This window comes from Typopeltis vanoorti, chromosome 13 (genome assembly GCF_054136105.1).
Source record: "Typopeltis vanoorti isolate ZY-2024b chromosome 13, IOZ_Tvanoo_1.0, whole genome shotgun sequence".
Taxonomy (NCBI): Eukaryota; Metazoa; Arthropoda; class Arachnida; order Uropygi; family Thelyphonidae; genus Typopeltis; species Typopeltis vanoorti.
Window position 1 is genome coordinate 18,001,826 of NC_143561.1, and position 19,569 is coordinate 18,021,394.

The window sequence follows — 19,569 nt, forward strand, 5'->3', positions numbered from 1 at the left end:
AGCTGCAAGGGACCTGATATACCCCAGGTAGATCTAGGGGAAGTGGTTGGTCTTTGGTGGAGCGAATAAGGGATGCCAATTTTTTATATGGTTTGTAACAAGAAATCAGGTCATACTTTTTTAAGATTTTGGTTAACATTTCAGAGGTGCCGGGATATAGGGAATGGTGATGGATTTAGTGTAATCTTTGTTATGAAGGGGGGGGGGGGGTTAACTGGTTTTAATATTTTTTGTGGGTTGTAGCCATTGGCTAAGAAAGCGGTTTAGTTCAGTGGTTAGGGCATTGTCATCTGAACAGATTAATTTTGCCCCGTTACATAGTGTTTTTATAACTCCATATTGTTGTGGGGGGGGGGGATTGCTAGTAAATGCATCTACCTATATGGGTGGGTTTTCTGTAAATAGAGAAAACCAAGGATCCATTAGGCTGGAGAGTGATTAGAGTGTCTAGAAAAGGGAGACTTGTTTTACTCTTTCTCCAAGGTGAACTAGATTCTGGGGTGTTGGTTGTTTAAGTGTGTTAAGAAGGAGTGGAGTGTTTCTGAGCCATGTGGCCAAATAGCAAACATATCATCAACATAGCGAAGCCAAACAATGGGTTTTTTGTGGGCTGATTTTAAGGATTTCTCTTCAAAAGTCTCCGTAAAGAAGTTGGCCAAGGATGGGGAGAGTGGTGTTCACCACTCTCCCCACCCCCTGAATTTTCCTCACCAAATGAAATAGCCTGAGTTCATTGTGAACTGAAATAGGGCTAAGATATCGGGAGGAAATTTGGCTTGGATGAGTTCTAAGGTTTCCTTGAGTGGGACATTTGTGAATAGGGAGGAGATGTCAAAACTGACCATTATGTCAGTATGTTGGAGTGAGAGATTTTCTATACTGGCTTTGAAGTGGGCTGAGTTTTTTTATGTGTGATGGTGTATTGCCAGTATAGTGTGTGAGTGCTTTGGCTAAATGTTTGGCTAATTTGTATGTGGGGGGAATCAATGCCATCCACTATGGGATGTAATGGCAAATTTTGTTTATGTATTTTTGAAAGTACATATATTTGGGTGGGGGGGGTCTATAGTTAAAAGGTTTTAGTTTTTGGTAACTTCCACAGGCCAAGAAGTGACTTTCTTAAGGAGCCTTTGGAGAGTTCTAATTTGGGAACTGATGGGATTATATTCAATAGGGAGGTAGGTAGCCCGATCTAACAATAAAACATTAAGCTTACCTGTGTAATTACTATTTCTTTGTTTTTCTTCATTTCTTGTAGAGCTTTATATTCTCCTTTGGATAGGTTGGTTTTTGATGGTCTTGCTTTGGTGAGAACACCGGCTACATCCAGTCTGATATTGTTGGCCATATGGTTTGCAGATACCACGTTCTATTTGAATCATTATTTCTTTGGCCAGTATTTTCTTAAGAGATATGGCGAAATTGTAGCCACGTGGCAGTGTGTTGAGTGCCTCAGGCTGCAGAGTAATGGAAGAAAGGTTGATTACCGTGTTGAGTGGTTGAGGTTCGGAGGTAGAGTCCTTTTCAAGTTTTCAAATTTTTTGATGTGCTGACTTCGTATCTTTTCAAATTCTTTTGCTGCCAAAGGTCACGAGATGTCGTAGAGAATCGTCCAAAGTTCGTGGTTCAGTGTGTTGGAAAGCTCCTCCTCTAGTGCTCGAATAGCTTTGTTTATGTTGGCTAGGAGAACGCACGTAGCAATAATTTGTTCTCATAGTAGGGTGAAGCTAGCGCAGTTATAAATGCAGAGACCCTTCTGTGAAGAGAAACAGTGCTTAAATTTTACACAATTTGGGATTACCTTATTATCCAGGCAGCGTTTTAAGAAGGTCAAACAATTTAGTTGTCTCTATCTTTAGCTTTAGTTTGTCATATTGGCGGGCCTTGCATGCAATAGAATCTCAGTGGACGATAGTAATTCTTGTAGATAGGCTTATACATTGGTAACATATGACTATTAAATTATTTAAGGAATTTACAACATATACTGAAATATTAATTAAAAGAAACTTTAATATATATCTCCTATATTTTGGCAACATCACATTGCCATCTTCATGTGAACTATGACTATGACATGTGCATGCAGGTACTATGAAAAGCAAATGAAACAGAAAGAGAGAAAACTACTGTTGTTCCTAGAGTCCTAAAGGTGCTCCCTAGCAGGCTATATTGGGTTGTCTTGGCTGTTGGGCTGAAGTTCTCAAGATGCCAGCTTCCCAGTGTTAGATCTGAAATAGGCGACTTCAAATTTTACATGACGTCGCCATTATATACAATTAACAAAAAATATATATGCATACTTATCTTTTAGCACAGTGTAACTATGTTTTTTTTTTTTTGTAACAACATCTTGTATGATAAACTCTGAATTATGTGAATTTAAATTAATGTAGCTATATGTCTAGCATGAATGTAAGTCAGCAAAAGTGGCGGATATGAGAGAAATCATTAGTGAAATATTATAAATGAAAGAATGCATATTATTCAGCGATATAGGGAAAAGATCGCCCTAATACTATAAGAGCAGCGTAAGCACCCGCGGGCATCACATCTAAGAAGACGTCATGACGCATACATTCCCGGAAACAAGAAGTCCCGTATGTTGATCAGTGAAGTCACCCAGCCTGAGACCAATGGGTGAGACAATAAGAGAAATTCAAACTCGGAAAGGTGGCACTCTAGGGAAGCGTATAAAACCCACGACATGGAAGTAAATCCCCCCGTTTTTTCTTGTTCCTGCATTTCTCTTCGTGTGCTCCAAGAGTTCATCGCAGTTCAGCTCTCATTTTTGAGGGCTGACTTACAAAAAGTTCCAGCATGACACCGCAGCAGATTTCAGCAAGATCAACCGTAGGCCGTCAATGAGAAGGCAATCGACGTAAAACCTTAGCAGATAGATAGTGCCCAGCTCAGGCGAGCACGTGTAACCCACGTGGCGATAAGATTGAGATAACCAGAATCGAAACAAAGAAGGAAGGATGGAAGAAAACCGATAAAGAATAGATAAGTACTCTCACTTGTTCTAGCCCCTTTTGAGAATTGACTAACAGTGTTAAGAGAATGCATCTTAAAATTTGTAATGGATGAAAGAGTGAAGAACTAAGATTTATGTAAATGACTATGCTTTTGAAATGGACTTTAAGAACTTTCAGTTAGATAGAGATTCTGCCGTAATTAATCCAAGAGAGATTATAAATGTGCTAAAATGCCTTAATGTCCAATTGAGCTGTAATTAAGAATGTATTATATGTTGAGTTATTGAATTTGCTAACATTTTGAAGTCAATGCATAATGGTTTTAAGAGTGAGAAAATGGTAGAAGCTTAAATTAGATTTGATAACTACTTTAACTTGTATGGCATTATATGATGAGTTTAATAAATATTTTGATTCCTTACTTACATGTGTTTCTGATCATGATGACTGACCCTGACCCTTCATAAAACTTCGAACCTGTGATCGTGTGTGGGGGGGGGGGGGATATCCCAATTGAAAATAGTACGGCACGACTGCAAATAAAATAAGCCAGAGAGCCCAAGACTTCTAAGAATTCAATTAACATTATTAGTGGCACCTGATAATCTATGTTTATCCTAAAGGTTAAGCTTATCTCTAACTTTAAGACCCAGGCTGGTGCAGATAAAAAATAAATTTTGCCTGAGTGACCGGGATAACTCATAGAATTCAGGGAACAGGTAATCTCTGGTGGCCCTTAAAAGATTAAATTACGTAAGAAAAGGTATAAAAGAAGCGAGACATAACGATAAGACTAAAATTAATGAAGATCACATAACAATGACGCAACCAACTTAACAAAGAGGTACATGCAATAGAATTTGATATAGCGGCTGAAGTAGGAAAGGATAAAGTTAATTATATTGCCTCGATATATCAATATCAGAGATATACGACGCAACACCAGATTTGGGGCAATCTCATGCACCCAAATTTGTTGAGGTTTGGAAAGTTTTTAGAGCTGAGGCTGATTCCATGAATAATCTTTCATATTTAAAAAAAAAAAAGAAACCTATGGTGTATTAACGTGGCTTTCTTCCAACGTATTCTGTGGCGGGTATCCAGAGCATGGTCTGCAAGCCCAGAGTGGCTGTACTGGTAAAACCTGATGTAGTCTTTGTGTTCCAAAATCCTGACATTTGCTGTCCTGCCTGTTTGGCCCAAGTAGGACAGTTTACAGCTGCAAGGGACCTGGTATACCCCAGGTAGGTCCAGGTGAAGTGGTTGGTCTTTGGTGGAGCGGATAAGGTATGCCAATTTTTTTTATGGTTTGTAACAAGAAGTCAGGTCATACCTTTTTAAGATTTTGGTTAACTTTTCAGAGGTGCCCTGGATATAGGGAATGATGATGGATTTAGTGTAATCTTCTAAATCTAAATTTTATTTCTAAATTCTAGCTAGCTTCACCCTACTACGAGAACAAATTACCACTATGCATGTTCTCCTAGCCGACGTAAACAAAGCTATTCGGGTGCTAGAGGCGGAGCATTCCAACACACTGAACCACGAACTTTGGGCAATTCTCTACGACATCTCATGTGCTTACGCAGCAAGAGAATTTGAAAAAGATACGAAGTCGGCACATCAAAAAATTTGAAAAATTGAAAAAGGACTCTACCTCTGAACCTCAACAACCACTGAACATGGTAATCAACTTTTCTTCCATTACTCTGAAGCCTGAGGCACTCTGAGCACTGCCACATGGCCACAATTTCACCATATCTCCTAAGAAAATACCGGCCGAAGAAATAATGATTCATATAGTACGTGGTATCCGCAAACTTGCAAAACATTTCGCCAACAATATCAGACCTGATGTAGCCAGTGTTCTCACCAAAGCAAGACTACCAAAAACAAACCTATCTAAAGGAGAATATAAAGCTCTACAAGAAATGAAGAAAAACAAAGATATAGTAATCACCAAAGCAGATAAGGGAAATGCCACTGTGGTTCTCAACCAAACCGACTACACAGGTAAGCTTAATGCTTTATTGTTAGATCGGGCTACCTACCTCCCTAGTGAATATAATTTCACCAGCTCATAAATTAGAACTCTCCAAAGGCTCCTTAAGAAGGTCACTTCTTGGCCTGCAGAAGTTACCAACAAACTAAAACCTTTTAACTCTAGACCCCCCCCCATCCCCCCCGAATATATGTACTTCCAAAAATACATAAACAAAATTTGCCATTACGTCCCATAGTGGATGGCATTGATTCTCCCACATACAAATTAGCCAAAGCACTCACACACTATACTGGCAATACACCATCACACATTAAAAACTCAGCCCACTTCAAAGCCAGTATAAAAAACCTCTCACTCCAACATACTGACATAATGGTCAGTTTTGACATCTCCTCCCTATTCACAAATGTCCCACTCACGGAATCCCTAGAGCTCATCCAAGCCAAATTTCCTCCTGATATCTCAGTCCTATTTCAGTTCACAATGAACTCAGGCTATTTCGTTTGGCAAGGAAAATTCTACAGACAGATAGAGAGGGGGACAGCCATGGGTTCACCACGCTCCCTACCCTTGGCCAACTTCTTTATGGAGACTTTTGAAGAGAAATCCTTAAAATCAGCCCACAAAAAACCCATTGTTTGGCTTCGCTATGTTGATGATATGTTTGCTATTTGGCCACATGGCTCAGAAACACTCCACTCCTTCTTAACACACTTAAACAACCAACACCCCAGAATCCAGTTCACCTTGGAAAAAGAGTAAAACAACAGTCTCCCTTTTCTAGACACTCTAATCACTCTTCAGCCTAATGGATCCTTGGTTTTCTCTATTTACAGAAAACCCACCCATATAGGCAGATGCATTTACTAGCAATCCCCCCCCCCACAACAATATGAGGTTATAAAAACACTATATAACAGGGCAAAATTAATCTGTTCAGATGACGATGCCCTAACCACTGAACTAAACCGCTTTCTCCAATGGCTACAACCCCCAAAAAATATTAAAACCAGTTAATCACATCCCCCCCCCTTCATAACAAAGATCACTAAATCCATCACCATTCCCTATATCCCAGGCACCTCTGAAAAGTGAACCAAATTCGTAAAAAAGTATGACCTGACTTCTTGTTACAAACCATATAAAAAAATGGCATCCCTTATCCGTTCCACCAAAGACCAACTTCCCCTAGATCTACCTGGGATTACCAGGTCCCTTGCAGCTGTAAATTGTCCTACTTTGGCCAAACAGGCAGGACAGCAAATGTCAGGATTTCGGACTATATTGGGTTGAGAGGCCTAAACCCGCTACTCTGGAATGTGACGTTGCTGAAATATAGGAGATGGCAATGTGATGTTGCCGAAATATAGAAGGTATTTATTAAAGTTTCTTTTAATTAATATTCCAGTATATGTTGTAAATTCCTTAAAATATTAAATATATAATATATAAAGATATTTTTATAAAAACCCTTCATTTTTATCATTTAATGTCCATTTATAGTAAATATAATATGGAAATAGTTGCTTATCAGTGCTCTATGTAGTAAACATGAAATGACCTGATTATTAGTAATATTTGAATAAAGACTATGTTATTTATTTTCCAGGAGTTTATGTGCTAGCTGCAAGTAGCCGTCCTGATTTAATTGATCCAGCTTTGTTACGACCTGGACGCCTTGACAGATGCTTACATTGTCCTCTTCCAGATGAAGTAAGTTTGTGTGATTATCATTATATTGAAAATTTATATACATATTTATAGTGCTTTTAAAATTTCAAGGCAGTTATAAAAAGCAGCAGCAAGTAAGGAAATGAGTACTGTGAGTTCTGTAATTTTTGATGAATAATGTATTGTATTATGTTTGGAATATTTTGTAGAAGTATCAGCAGAGCTAATGTCCTCTGCCAGGTTGGTAGGAAAACGACCCAGAGGAAGACCAAGATATAGGTGGATTGATACAGTACAAAGTGCCTTAGACGATAGAAATATAAGATCCGATAATGTTGGAGTCTTGACAAGTAACAGACTGATTTGGAGGAAAATTGTAAATAGGAAGCTGGTAATGATGTTTTCATGTAGTGCTGTCATATCCTGTACACCCCTTGAGGGGTACATAGCAGGAATTTGATGATGATGATAATGTTCAATCTTGCCAAATTATTCATAAAGGATTAGTTGAGAGTAAGTGTAGCTTACAACTAGTATTATTAAATAATATTGTATTTATGTTAGCATTACAATTGATAATTATCAATTGTAATGCTAACATAAATACCATGAAAAGAAACACAAAAACCATGAAAAGAAAATGAATAATTATAATTATTCATTTTCTTTTCATGGTTTTGAACCCCCTCCCCAAAAAAAAATGGAGACTTAAATTCTCAAGAAGTAGAATTTGAACAGCAAGGTCTGAGTGTGCATGATAATGTGAAATGCAGAATTCTTCTGACCTAATGAAATCCAAAGAAAGTGATGAGGGTAGGCTTACTTATAGGTACTGCTTAAAAATAACTAAATTAAAACAAATATAAATACTTCAGAATAGCATACTAAGTGCATCTGTTAGGAATGGGGGTCACTGAAGGTTATCTATGTATCCGTTAGATCTGATCAGAATAAGCTAATTTTTAAGCTGTGATTTGAGGAGATTTATTATATTATTATCATGTGATACCTCCAAGGACTTATCATGGGAGGGCATTTATGATATTGAAGTGAATTGAATTTGACAAAATCATACTATTTTCAGAGGAGATTGTTGTTTTATATATTCATTAATGATTTGAGTTCGAATATTAAGATTAAAATTCTCTCTGTGCTGAAGACATGAAGCTGGGGAGAATAGTCACTTTTTTGGATGATCTAAGTTCTTTACAGGATGATCTTAAAGAGTGGAAGAATGATAATGGAAAAAAGTGGGATTTAAAATTTAATGTCAAATAAACAAATAAATAAATAAAATAAATTCAAGTATGTATGTATGTATATGTATATGCAATTTGGTAACAGTATTAGATATGAGTTTAACGGAAAGTTTTGCAATTTTTCAAAACTTTGCATTAAATCAATTATACAGTACAGTATTAAATTAATACCATTATACAGGCTTCTGGTCTGGCCAATATTGCATTATGGATCACAACTTTATTCAAGTTTTTAATGTTTGTTAAGAGAATCAAAGGAAAGTCATTGAGTATGGTAAAGAATTTTATTCATTAGTCATGAAAATCATTTTGGTTAGTTGTAATCTAATTTATTTATCTAACAGGAAGTAAGAGGATAGTTATATAGTTTCTATATTCGGCATGAAACTCTTTGAGTTTCTTATTCGGCTAAGAAACAATATGGGATGTAATACCCCTTAACTTAAATAAGTTCATATCGCCGAATTGAAGCCTTTGGCTCTTCATATAATTAGTAATTTATTAGGACACCTTCTTGGCAATTCTCATAGAAGGGATGTAAGTTCTGTTCGCTACAAACTTGGTATTAACTAGGTCTACCTACTCACTGATGAGACCTCAATAAAGGTTGAAACCGGTCTGGGTAGTGACCTTCTCTCATAATGTAGAACAGTAATACAGCTCCTAGAAGCTAAGTTCACATTATGGGTAAATACCAAGAATAGTGATCGGAGCTTGCACCACCCTTACTATGAGTTGCCTCAGTTTGCATTACCAAATGGGCCAGGTGTTGCACTATCCAGGTATTTTCTTACGCGCTTGGAATCGCCGAAATTTATATATTTCTCGTGGAAAGGCTTATACGTTGGTTATGCATTTTTTACTAAATAATTTAAGGAAATTACATCAACTAGGATATACATTAAAATAAATTTTAATATACTTCAATATTTCGGCAACGTCACGTTGCCATTTTCAAGAAACTTAAGAACAAGACACGTGCACGCAGGCACAACAAACAGTAAGTGAGGAAGAAGCAGGAAGCTATTATTTCTCCTAAAGTCCTGATGGTACCCCCCTAGTGGGCAATGTTGGTATTCTTGGGAGATTGGGCTGAAGGTCTTCTGATGTAGGTTTCCCAAATTTGAGGCAGTCTCATGCAGCCAAATTTGTTGAGGTTTGGATTGTTTCTTAGGGCTAAAGCTGATTCCACGAAAAGCCTTTCATATTTGTATTTATTACGGTGTATTATCGTGGCTTTTTTCCACCGTATTCTATGGCAGGTATCCAGCGCCTGGTCAGCAACACCAGAGTGGCTGTATTGGTGAAACCACATTTAGTCCTTGTGTTCTGAAATTCTGATATTTGCTGTTCTGCCTGTTTGGCCAAAGTAGGACAGCTTACACTGCAAGGGACCTGGTATACATCAGGTAGGTCGGGGGGGGGGGGGGGTTGTTGGTCTTTAGTAGAGCAGATAAGGAGAAGTTACAAGTTGTAACAAGAAGTTAAGTCATGTTTTTTTAGGATTTTTGTAATTTTTTCCAAAGTGCCTCGGATATAGGGTATGGTGATGGATTTAGAGTAATCCTTGTTGTGAGGGGAGGGAGGGAAGGGGGTTGTGGTTTACTGGTTTCAATATTTTTTTTTGGGGGGGGGGTAGTCATTGGCTGAGAAAGTGTTGAGAATGTGGTTTAGTTCTGTGGTTAGGGCATTGTCATTTGAACAGATAAGTTTAGCTCTGTTGTGTAGTGTCTTAATGACTCCATATTGTTACGAGGAGGGGGTGGCGGGATTGTTGGTGAATGTAGCTGCCTGTATGGGTGGGTTTTCTTTAGACTGAGTAAACCAAGGTTCCATCAGGCTGGCAGGTGACTAGTGTGTCTAAGAAAGGAAGGCAGTTATTTTTTTTCTTCTTCCATGGTGAATTTGATTCTGGGGTGTTGGTTGTTTAAGTGTGTTAGGAAGGAGAAGAGTGCATTGGAGCCATGTGGCCAAATAGCGAACACATCATCAACATAGCGAAGCCAAATTGTTGGTTTTTGTGGGGCAGAGTTTAAGACTTTCTCTTCAAAAGTCTCCATATAAAAGTTGGCCAAGGGTGGGGAGAGTATAGAAAACCCACCCATACAGGCAGATACATTCAGCAACAATCCCACCAATCCCTCCTTGCAACAATATGGAGTCATTAAGACACTACACAACAGAGCTAAACTTATCTGTTCAAATGACAATGCCCTAACCATAGAACTAAACCACATTCTCAACACTTTCTCAGCCAATGACTACCCCCCCCAAAAAAAAAAATCCAAAAAATATTGAAACCAGTAAACCACAACCTCCCTTCCCCCCCCCCCCCCCCCCACAACAAGGATTACTCTAAATCCATCACCATACCCTATATCCGAGGCTCTTCGGAAAAAATTACAAAAATGTGATTTTTGATGCAGTACAATCTTGCCTTCCTTCCATTTTACATGCACTAGTCTAATAGTGCATGTAAGATCGATCTCTCCTCCTCCTCCTCATTATCTACTGTTCTCAAACTCTCCATGATGTCACATTCATAAGGACAAAAGACCTTTATGAACTGCTCACTAAATATCTCAACTATATCCTTCACAGCAGTTGTCCTTATACCATTTTCCCCAGTCAATGCCATCCTGCTATACTCATTACATTATCAAAAATTATGGAGACAGTTACCGTGTTAGAGCAAAACTTTAGTTTAATATAAACCAAAAGTACCTGCTCTTTACACCATACAAAAACCTGGTATGAAAGAAAATTTAAAGAAGCCTGTGAAATTCTAATTAACCACCCTAATCTCAACAATAATGGTGACATAAAAATTCCAAGAATTTGGATGGCACATATTCAGCCTACTTAGTTTCCAGCATACTTTAGGACTTTAAGCAATTTTCAGCTTTTATTGAAAACTATTCCATACCAATTGGTTGAAATTTATATGTATAATCACAGTTGTTATTTTTGTTGTTTTGTTTTTTTTATATATATATATAAACATGTTGCTCTCCAGCCTAATTTAATTTTGTAACCTAATAGATAATAATAATAGGACTCTAGCTTTGATGTAATAAAGGGTTTTTTTTTTCTCACCAGAGGTCAGGCCAATAATTGTAACAGTTGATCAGTAACTTTAGCAAACCACGTAGATTGTAGTGCAGCTTGTTTCTTGGATATGAAGGTCTAAACGTCGCGTGTTCATTTTGGTTTATATTAAACTAAAGTTTTGCTCTAACATGGTAGATGTCTCCATAATTTTTGATAATGTATTCTGATCACCATGTAAGCATGAAAGAAAAGATGCTATACTCATTCTTTTTTTGTGCTGGCTACATGTCGAAAGAACTCCCTATGTTTTGTTTTGTTTTTTCCCCTTGGCTAACTGCTGCTCATACTGCACTTTTGCTATCCTTACCAACCGAGTCACCCACCCTCCTTGCCTGTTCTTTGTACTCCTCATGGAATTGATTATTACCACTCATCTTCTGTTACCTCTATAATGCCTTCTTTCTCTATATTGCTTAATCTCTTCATTCATCCTTTTCACACCTACTTTATTTAACCTTCTGACCCTTGGAATACATTTAGACATTGCTTCTACCAGATGGTTTTTGAATATCACCCAATCCGGATTGATCTCCTTGCTGCCCAACTCCTTGTTCCATGCTACAGCTGTAAGCTGTTTCCTGAGCTTCTCAGGAAACAGCTTAATTACTAATATGAGACGATCAAATTCAAGACCCTCTATTACATACTGCCTGAGGTAGCTGTCCCTCAAAATCTTGAGAAACTCATTTTCTTTTCTTGCAGTTGCTATCTCATCATCCTAGTTTATATTGCCATAATTAAAATCACCCATAACGATCACCTTTTTCCTATTTGCTTGTCTAATTTGCTTATACATTTCGTAGTCACTCCACTCCACATTATTGGGTCTATAGCAACATCCGACTAGGTATTCATTATTAAAAAATTATGGAAACAGCTACCGTGTTATAGTAAAACCAGTTTAATATAAACCACAATAATAACCTCAGCCACTATTTCTTCCTTGCATCTCTGCCTTGTGTGGACATAACTCTTTTTCTATCATCATAGCACTTCACCTCCCTTTTTTATTCTTTCTATCTTCATGAAATACATCATACTCTTCCATCTCTATTCCCTCTCAGGATGTTTCACTTGAAACCAACCATGTTTCACTTATTCCAACAATTTTGGGGTAAATGAACTCAATCAATGCAACCATATCATCAAATTGAAGTATCTGGTGTATTAATATTTATGCATGAATTTTCTTTATATCTCATCTTAGTACTGTAAGGCCTAAAATCTATTAAGTTATTGAGGCACTTAAAAAAACCCACTTATTATGATAATTATTTAAAAATGGTACTTAATGAATAGAAAGCAGTGTGTGGCAATGCAAATGTGTTTGGAGAGGATACCACTGTATAATATTTGGAAACCTTGCAGTAATGCTTACAAAATGCAGTTGTCATTTTTGGTAAATGTGCTCTAGTCTAGTCATCACAAAACACAATTGAACATTGTGTTTTGTTATGAATTTATTTATTATTTTCCAGTAACATTTTTAAAATAAACTTTAGTAGTATTGTTTATACTGCATGAAATTTTAAGGATTTGGAATCAGTAGGTTGATTCTGCTGGCTAATTGCATTTATTTATCTTAAAAATTTTTTGCTTCTGTTTCTTTTATAAAAGTGATAACACTCTTTGGCATCTATTATATTTATTACTATCTGTCACATATAGCTACTGAATTTTGCAGTGATGCTGAATTGTGTGTGGTCAGAGTGAATACTTCATGGTCTGTTTACAGATTACATAAAACTTTAGATCACTGGCCATAATGTTGCACATATGCCCCTTGTAGCATTGTTTTGTTTTTTCTTGTGACATAGTATAAAATTGTTAATCAATATTTATATTTGTTTTATTTCGTTTATATTATTCATAAGTTAATAGTGATGTATTCCTACAGCGAATGCTTATACTACTTTCAGTATAAGGTTGTTCAGCAATTGGAAATACCATTATATGTTTAGCAGAAAAAAAATGCATTATAATTGTGGATATCCATTATTCAATATTTTTAAATGCATACACAGTATAATTAAAATGTAAGGATTTTATTCATTTTATCCAATCTGTATATCTGGTGTTGTGGTGAAGGTACGAGAGAGATTGGTGAGAAGTAGGATACAGAAATGGGTTGATAACAGCAGTATTCTTTGTGGTTATCAGCATGGGTTTGTTAAAGGGAGATCATGTTTTACTAACTTACTTTTGTACTATAACAAAGTGACAGATACCTTGGACAGGGGAGATGCATATACAGTGGTGTACTTGGATTTTGCAAAAGCTTTTGATAGACTGCCACATGACAAGTTGTTAAATAATTTGAAACAGATGGGTTTGGATGACAGACTTCTGAGTTGGATCAGTGACTGGCTGTCAGATAGGTATCAAAGTTGTATATGGGGGTGCAATATCCCAAAAGAGGAAGGTCACTAGTGGTATACTGCAGAGGTTATTTTTGGGAATGTAGACACATTGAATCAGTTTAAGGCATAGTTGGATGAGACTATTGTGTATGCAATTGTGTGTACCTCCCACAATGAGTCTCTGACTCTATGGAGTCAGATCATAATAATAATAATAATAGTTCATTCATTCATTCATTTACTGATGCCAAAAAAAGAAAGTTTTGGTTTTGAAATGGGCACTGCATTAAAAACAAAACAAAAAAAAAATTAATAAAATTTTTTTTTGTGTTATCTCCCATCCACAAAAGGTTGTAAACCTATAGTACAGTGGTTCCCAAACTTTTTCGGACCACTGCCCCCTCACTCCATAAACTCACTGTCAGTGCCCCCTTCCATACGTGACCCCACTCTACATTCAGAAAAGCTAACACAACCCACAAGGAACAGTAATAACATTTTTAAAACAAATTATTAATTTACAATTTACATTTATTTTAAATCCAAAAAAACGTTTAACTTGAATAACAACTTTACATTAAAATCTAATAAAACATTGTATTATAATGCTATTCAATAGCAGCTATTGACTTGAATGTTCAGAAAATCCTTAATGTGATGGATGGGCATCATGGAGTGATACCAGTTTTCCTATGCCTGGTTTAATATCACTTAGCAGGAGTCTTAAATCTCCACATTGAGTTATCTGGAGTCTATTCTTTGTTTCAGAAGAAGTTGTATGACCACACTAAAACCACGTTCTACCAAATGTGATGTTGGAAATACAACGAGGAGCTTCTTAACCACTCTGCGCAGTGAAGGATAATGAGCTGAGATCTCTTTCTGCAACCAAAACTCTTGATAAGATTTCTTAAATTTTGGCTTCAGCTCAAAGTCATTTTGTAGCTCAATTAGTTCTTCCTCCATGGCTCCGACTAACTCAGTATCGGAAAATGGTATTATCCAATCTGGAACTTCCAACAAAAGTAGATCCTTAAATCACTCAGTCATATCTTCATGCAGCATATTCAAATAGTCACAGTAAACTTGCCGATCATCAGTTTGCACCCTATGCTTTCCACCTAACTCGGACAGGCTGGGAAATTGGTAGAGCTTATGACGTCCTAGGTTTTGCTTCAACAGATTTAACTTTGAAATAAATGTTGAGATAGAAGATTTGGCCTTGATTAGATTGATATCATTGTCTTACAGCTGTAAATTAATTTCATTAAATTTTGCAAATATATCTGATAAATAAGCAACATCATGCCTGATAGCTTTGAGTTCATCACTGAGCAAAGCCTTTTGGTCTTCAAAAAACTCTACAACGGTATTAAAAAGATCATAAAACCGTCTCAAACATTGCCTCTTGACAGCCAACGAACTTCAGTATGGAGCAGCAAACTCAAAATGTTCATCATTTTCATCACAGAGCTCTCAAAAAAAGTATCATTGAGGGCATTGACTTTAATGTTATTCACAGCAGTAATGATAGTGTGTGTGTGTATGTGTGTAGTGAGTTGTGCAAGCAATCGCTGAGGTTTTTTGCAACCAGATGTTGGTGATGAATGACACGGTGAATGATAAATATATTTGATACTGCTTTTTTCAAGTAGGCTTGTCGCCTACTTGAAAAAAGCAGTACCAAATATATTCATATCTTCATGTAGCGACTTCATGTACCCACTGTAGCGACCTGTCATTGATGGTGCTCCATCACTTGCACAAGAAAGTATGTTAGTAAGTCGGATTTCCTTATCTTTGAAGAACTACTCAACAACACAAAATATTGACTCTCCTTTAGTGTATGTATCTTAGTAGCGTTGCAAATAACAACTCTTGAACCAAACTTTCTTCCTTTGCAAAACGCACATAAGCTAAAATCAAAGATTCATTGCCTGGTAAAGTTGACTCATCCAGTTGTAATGCAAAGTCTGTTGTCCTTAATATGCAGCATAATGTTTCTTCAACGTTAGCAGCCATTTCATCTACTCGCCTTTGCACAGAATTGTTGCTAAGAGGAATCGTCTTAATTATGTTGTATGGTGACTTATGTAAAACAGTAGTCAGAACCTCACTAACAGCTGGCAGGATGAGTTCCTCACCAATCATAGTGGTTTTCCAGACTTTACGATCAACAATGAAATGTTGTACGATGCACGCAAACCATTAATGTTTTGTTGTGAAGCATTGCAAAACATGCTTGAAAAAACTGTTGGTCACTTTTGAAATTTGTCTCGGAGAGATTGAAAGAAATTAAATTCTTATTTACCTTGTCAGGATGTACCTTCTTCAAATGTTCAAACATTTCTTCTTTGATGTATCTGCATCTGCCATTTCTATTCTGAAACATGCAGAATAAGCGTACATACATATTTTAAAGCAATTTTTGTAAATAATAATCTTTATCTTTATATCCTCACAATATAACATAACCTATAATTTGCCAAGCTGTGACACAACAGTTACATAGCTTCACAGGTTCAGTAAACAAGAATATGGGAAGAAGTTTTGTTCAGTAAACAAGAATATGGGAAAATACATTATAACACACTCAATACTATTAATGTAAAAAAGGACCACTTCAGAAATTACCAACAAAAAATTTGAAAAATGTCTTGGAAACAACAATAACAATAATGATCAAACAGCAGCAAATAATTATTGCACATTTCAGCATTTTGCAGCACACCTTCAGTGCCCCCCCCTGCTTCCCCCTTGCCTCTTAGCACCCCTAGGTAATCCCACAGCCCACTTTGGGAACCCCTACTATAGTACATAGTATTGTGAACAGGCTAAGGAAATTTTTTATTTACTTTATTTTTTATCTTTTTTTTTGCACTTTTGTATTTAGTATTTATATTTTGTATTTATTTGTGTGATAGCAACGGATTGAAGGATTAAATTTTTAAATTTTTTTAAAATTGTAGTATTCACATTTTAAAGTAATTTGAATTCTATAAAAATAAATTAGTATTAATGAAAGTATATAATTTGTAATGTTTCTCTATTCTTGTCCTCTGTCTCTTCCCTGTTTTTTTTTCTTTTCCTTTATAGGCAGACAGGCATGCAATTTTGTTAGCTTTAAGTCAACACTTAAATTTGGCTGCAGACGTTGATTTGTTAGCTATAGCATCCATGACTGACCACTTTTCTGGTGCTGATCTCCAGGCTCTCTTGTATAATGCTCAGTTAGAAGTTTTACATGAAACTCAAGGACATCATATTGAAAAAAGTAAGTGCATCAGTTCATGAAAGCATTAGTCGACTTTGTTTCCTACTGAAGTTTTATGCAGTATAATTGGTCATAAATTTGAGTCATTTATTGCATATTTACAATATGATCTGATATAATTCTGCAATTGACATTTACTGCCAGATCTTATGATAATGTGTGAAAAAATAATTTCATTTATCTTCCTATCTATCTATATATAGACACACACACACACACACACACACACACACACACACAGAGTTTGGAAAGAAGTCAACTGCTGAAACTATGTGGTTTGTGGTCATGAATGTCACCATACTTGACTGGGCTCTACACAGCCATGATCTGAATCCTATTGAACATCTGTATATTATTGTAGCATTGTATTATTCAGATAGCTCTTGGCCATATTAGGAAAAACAGAACCATACCATCACACCACCACCTTCGAATTTCACAGTTGGGGTTATTCACTCTGGTAAGAGATGTTCACCAGGCATCCACCACACCCATATCCATCCATCTGCTCAGTAGAGGGTATAGCGTGATTCGTCGCTCCATAACACAGTTTTCTAAACTTCCATGTCCCACTGTATATGGGATGAACTGGAGAGTGGGTGAGATCAAGGGATGTCCATCCCTAAACAGTCCAGGACCTCATTACATGCATACAGGAAGAATAGTCCAATATTCCCATTGTCCACTTTTGTACACGTGTGGAAAGTATGTCCCATAGAATTGCTGCAGTGATCGCAGTGCAAGGAGGTCCTACATCTTATTAAGGTGGGTGCAATGGCTGTTTGTTCCTCATGGTCAGTTCCGTAGAAATGCCACAAAGTAGGAAGCATTGTATTATTCAGATAGCTCTTGGCCATATCAGGAAAAACAGAACCATACCATCACACCACCACCTCCAAATTTCATAGTTGGGGTTATTCACTCTGATAAGAGATGTTCACCAGGCGTCCACCACACCCATCCATCTGCTCAGTAGAGGGTATAGCGTGATTTGTCGCTCCATAACACAGCTTTCTAAACTTCCATGTCCCACTGTATGCATTCTTTGCACCACTGAAGACGACTCTGCATGTTGGTTTGGTTAAGGTGGAACTTGCATATTGCAGTCCTACCACGGAAACCCATGTTGTGAGCCTTGGTTCTGAATGTTTTTGTGCAGAATGCATAGAACTCTGTGTTCAGCATGTCAATTGATGAATGGCAGTTTTTGCATATTATCCTTCATAGCACCCTATGGTCACATTCGGTAAGTGTGGTGGGTCATCTACTATGGTAGCACTTTCAGTTGACTCCATGCACTTCCATTTCAGTATGGTATCACTGATTTTTGACCTGGGATAGCTTAATTTGTCAACATTTTGCCAAACAGATAGGCCTGCAACATGGCATCCTATCACAATGCCTCTTTCAAACTCCATCAGTTCCCTTCTCATGGCCAATTTTCTTCTGGACACAGTTGCACTGACTTGGGAGCATCTTATCCTTCAATTTATACTGTCTACAAACATGATTCATTAGATGGCATGATGCACCTTGCCCATGAGGTGTCTGTTGACTTCTTTCCTAGCAGTATATACATATTACATTTTCATTATCATCATTGTTATTTAAACAGTAAAACATAAACATTTGAACAACAGGAAACAACACACTTTATATTTTAGAAAATAAATGCAGAAGGATGAGGATTTTTTTTTTTTTAATTACATAAAAACAATCTTCCAGTGCCCTTGATGGTGATTGAAGTGTGTGCATTATACAAGAATATTCATATCACCTTCTTTGATGTTGAAGAGGCAACCAGTTGGGTTTTATTTTTCTGTGAACTGGAATAAATTTCCTTGTTCTTTGTGGTGGTAGGAGTAGTTTTCTTTGTAGGCCCTACTTGATGTTTTCCCTGGATTACATTAGTTGTGGATGATTCTTGTTTCTTTTGAGATTTATTTGGAAACTATAGATGATGGCTTTTGCAATAGTGAAGAGTTAGTTGCATATTTTGTGTCTGTTGTAGTCTGTGTGGACTTGATTGCAGGTAGCAGGTATTATGTATTTTCTAGGTGTGTTGCAGAGCACAGAGATCTGAGTTGATGAGTTTGAATCTGTGTAGCTTGGTTGGTGTTGGAAGGACATTGTAGCACATTCCATACTGGATTTCTGCATTGGATTTGATGTTTGCAGTTTCGTATGGAAGGTTCCACTGGAAGTTGGATGGCACACATGTTTGTGGAGAGTTAATGCAGGTGGGATGAATCTGTCAGTGACATCAGTGAGCAGTAGATTTTCCTGTAGTTGGTGAAAGGAGAGGTAGTGTGGTACCTGGTGATGTGAATTGGAAAGTCAGTGTAAGTATTTGTGAATTGATGGGAAGGATTTACATGTCTTGTGCTGTTGTGAGTCTGGAGAGGTTTTTTTGCGATTGCTAATTTCACTTGTTGGTACTGTGATTTTCCTTTGAGATGCTCTTATTGGCAATTGTTCAAAAGTTTTCCACTATAAATTCTTCATCTCTAATTGTTCTGATTCCTGCCCTGTTCCAAGTAGGAATGAGATGATGTTCAGTTGTGGAGTCTAGGATATGTCTATGAACTCTTCATGAAGAGGTTGCTTGTACATTGTACCATTTCTCCAGGACTTTGTTGAAGCATTTGTATAGTTCTATACAGTACTTGTCCTTTCAAGAACTGCAGAGCATCTTAATAAAAGCTTGACAGTTGGAAAGGTATTGCTATGTTAACCATTCTGAAGTCATCTGGAGACCTCTGGTAACTTTTTGAAGAATGTATTCTTGAGTAGGTGAATAGGCATATTTCATCGGCAAGGTCTTGAGGAAGAGGATGATTCTGAAGGAAGTAATCTTGGTTTCAATTAAAACTAAGCCCTGATCACCTTTTGGGAGTGGCTTGCAGAGTGC

At 37.0% G+C, this 19,569-nt stretch overlaps 1 protein-coding gene across 4 annotated transcripts in view; it reads left to right on the top strand.

Moving 5' to 3' along the window:
* The window catches only part of LOC150099961 (peroxisomal ATPase PEX1-like), a 324,099-nt gene that overhangs the window by 265,136 nt on the left and 39,394 nt on the right, over window positions 1–19,569 (top strand). For 3 of the 4 annotated variants that reach the window (XM_090402786.1, XM_090402787.1, XM_090402789.1), the window contains 2 exons: window positions 6,593–6,696; window positions 16,481–16,658. In XM_090402786.1, the coding sequence (XP_090258912.1) occupies window positions 6,593–6,696; window positions 16,481–16,658 (282 nt within the window). Of the gene's footprint in view, window positions 1–6,592; window positions 6,697–16,480; window positions 16,659–19,569 lie in introns of those variants that run through there. The other variant, XR_016549251.1, reaches the window with a different exon arrangement.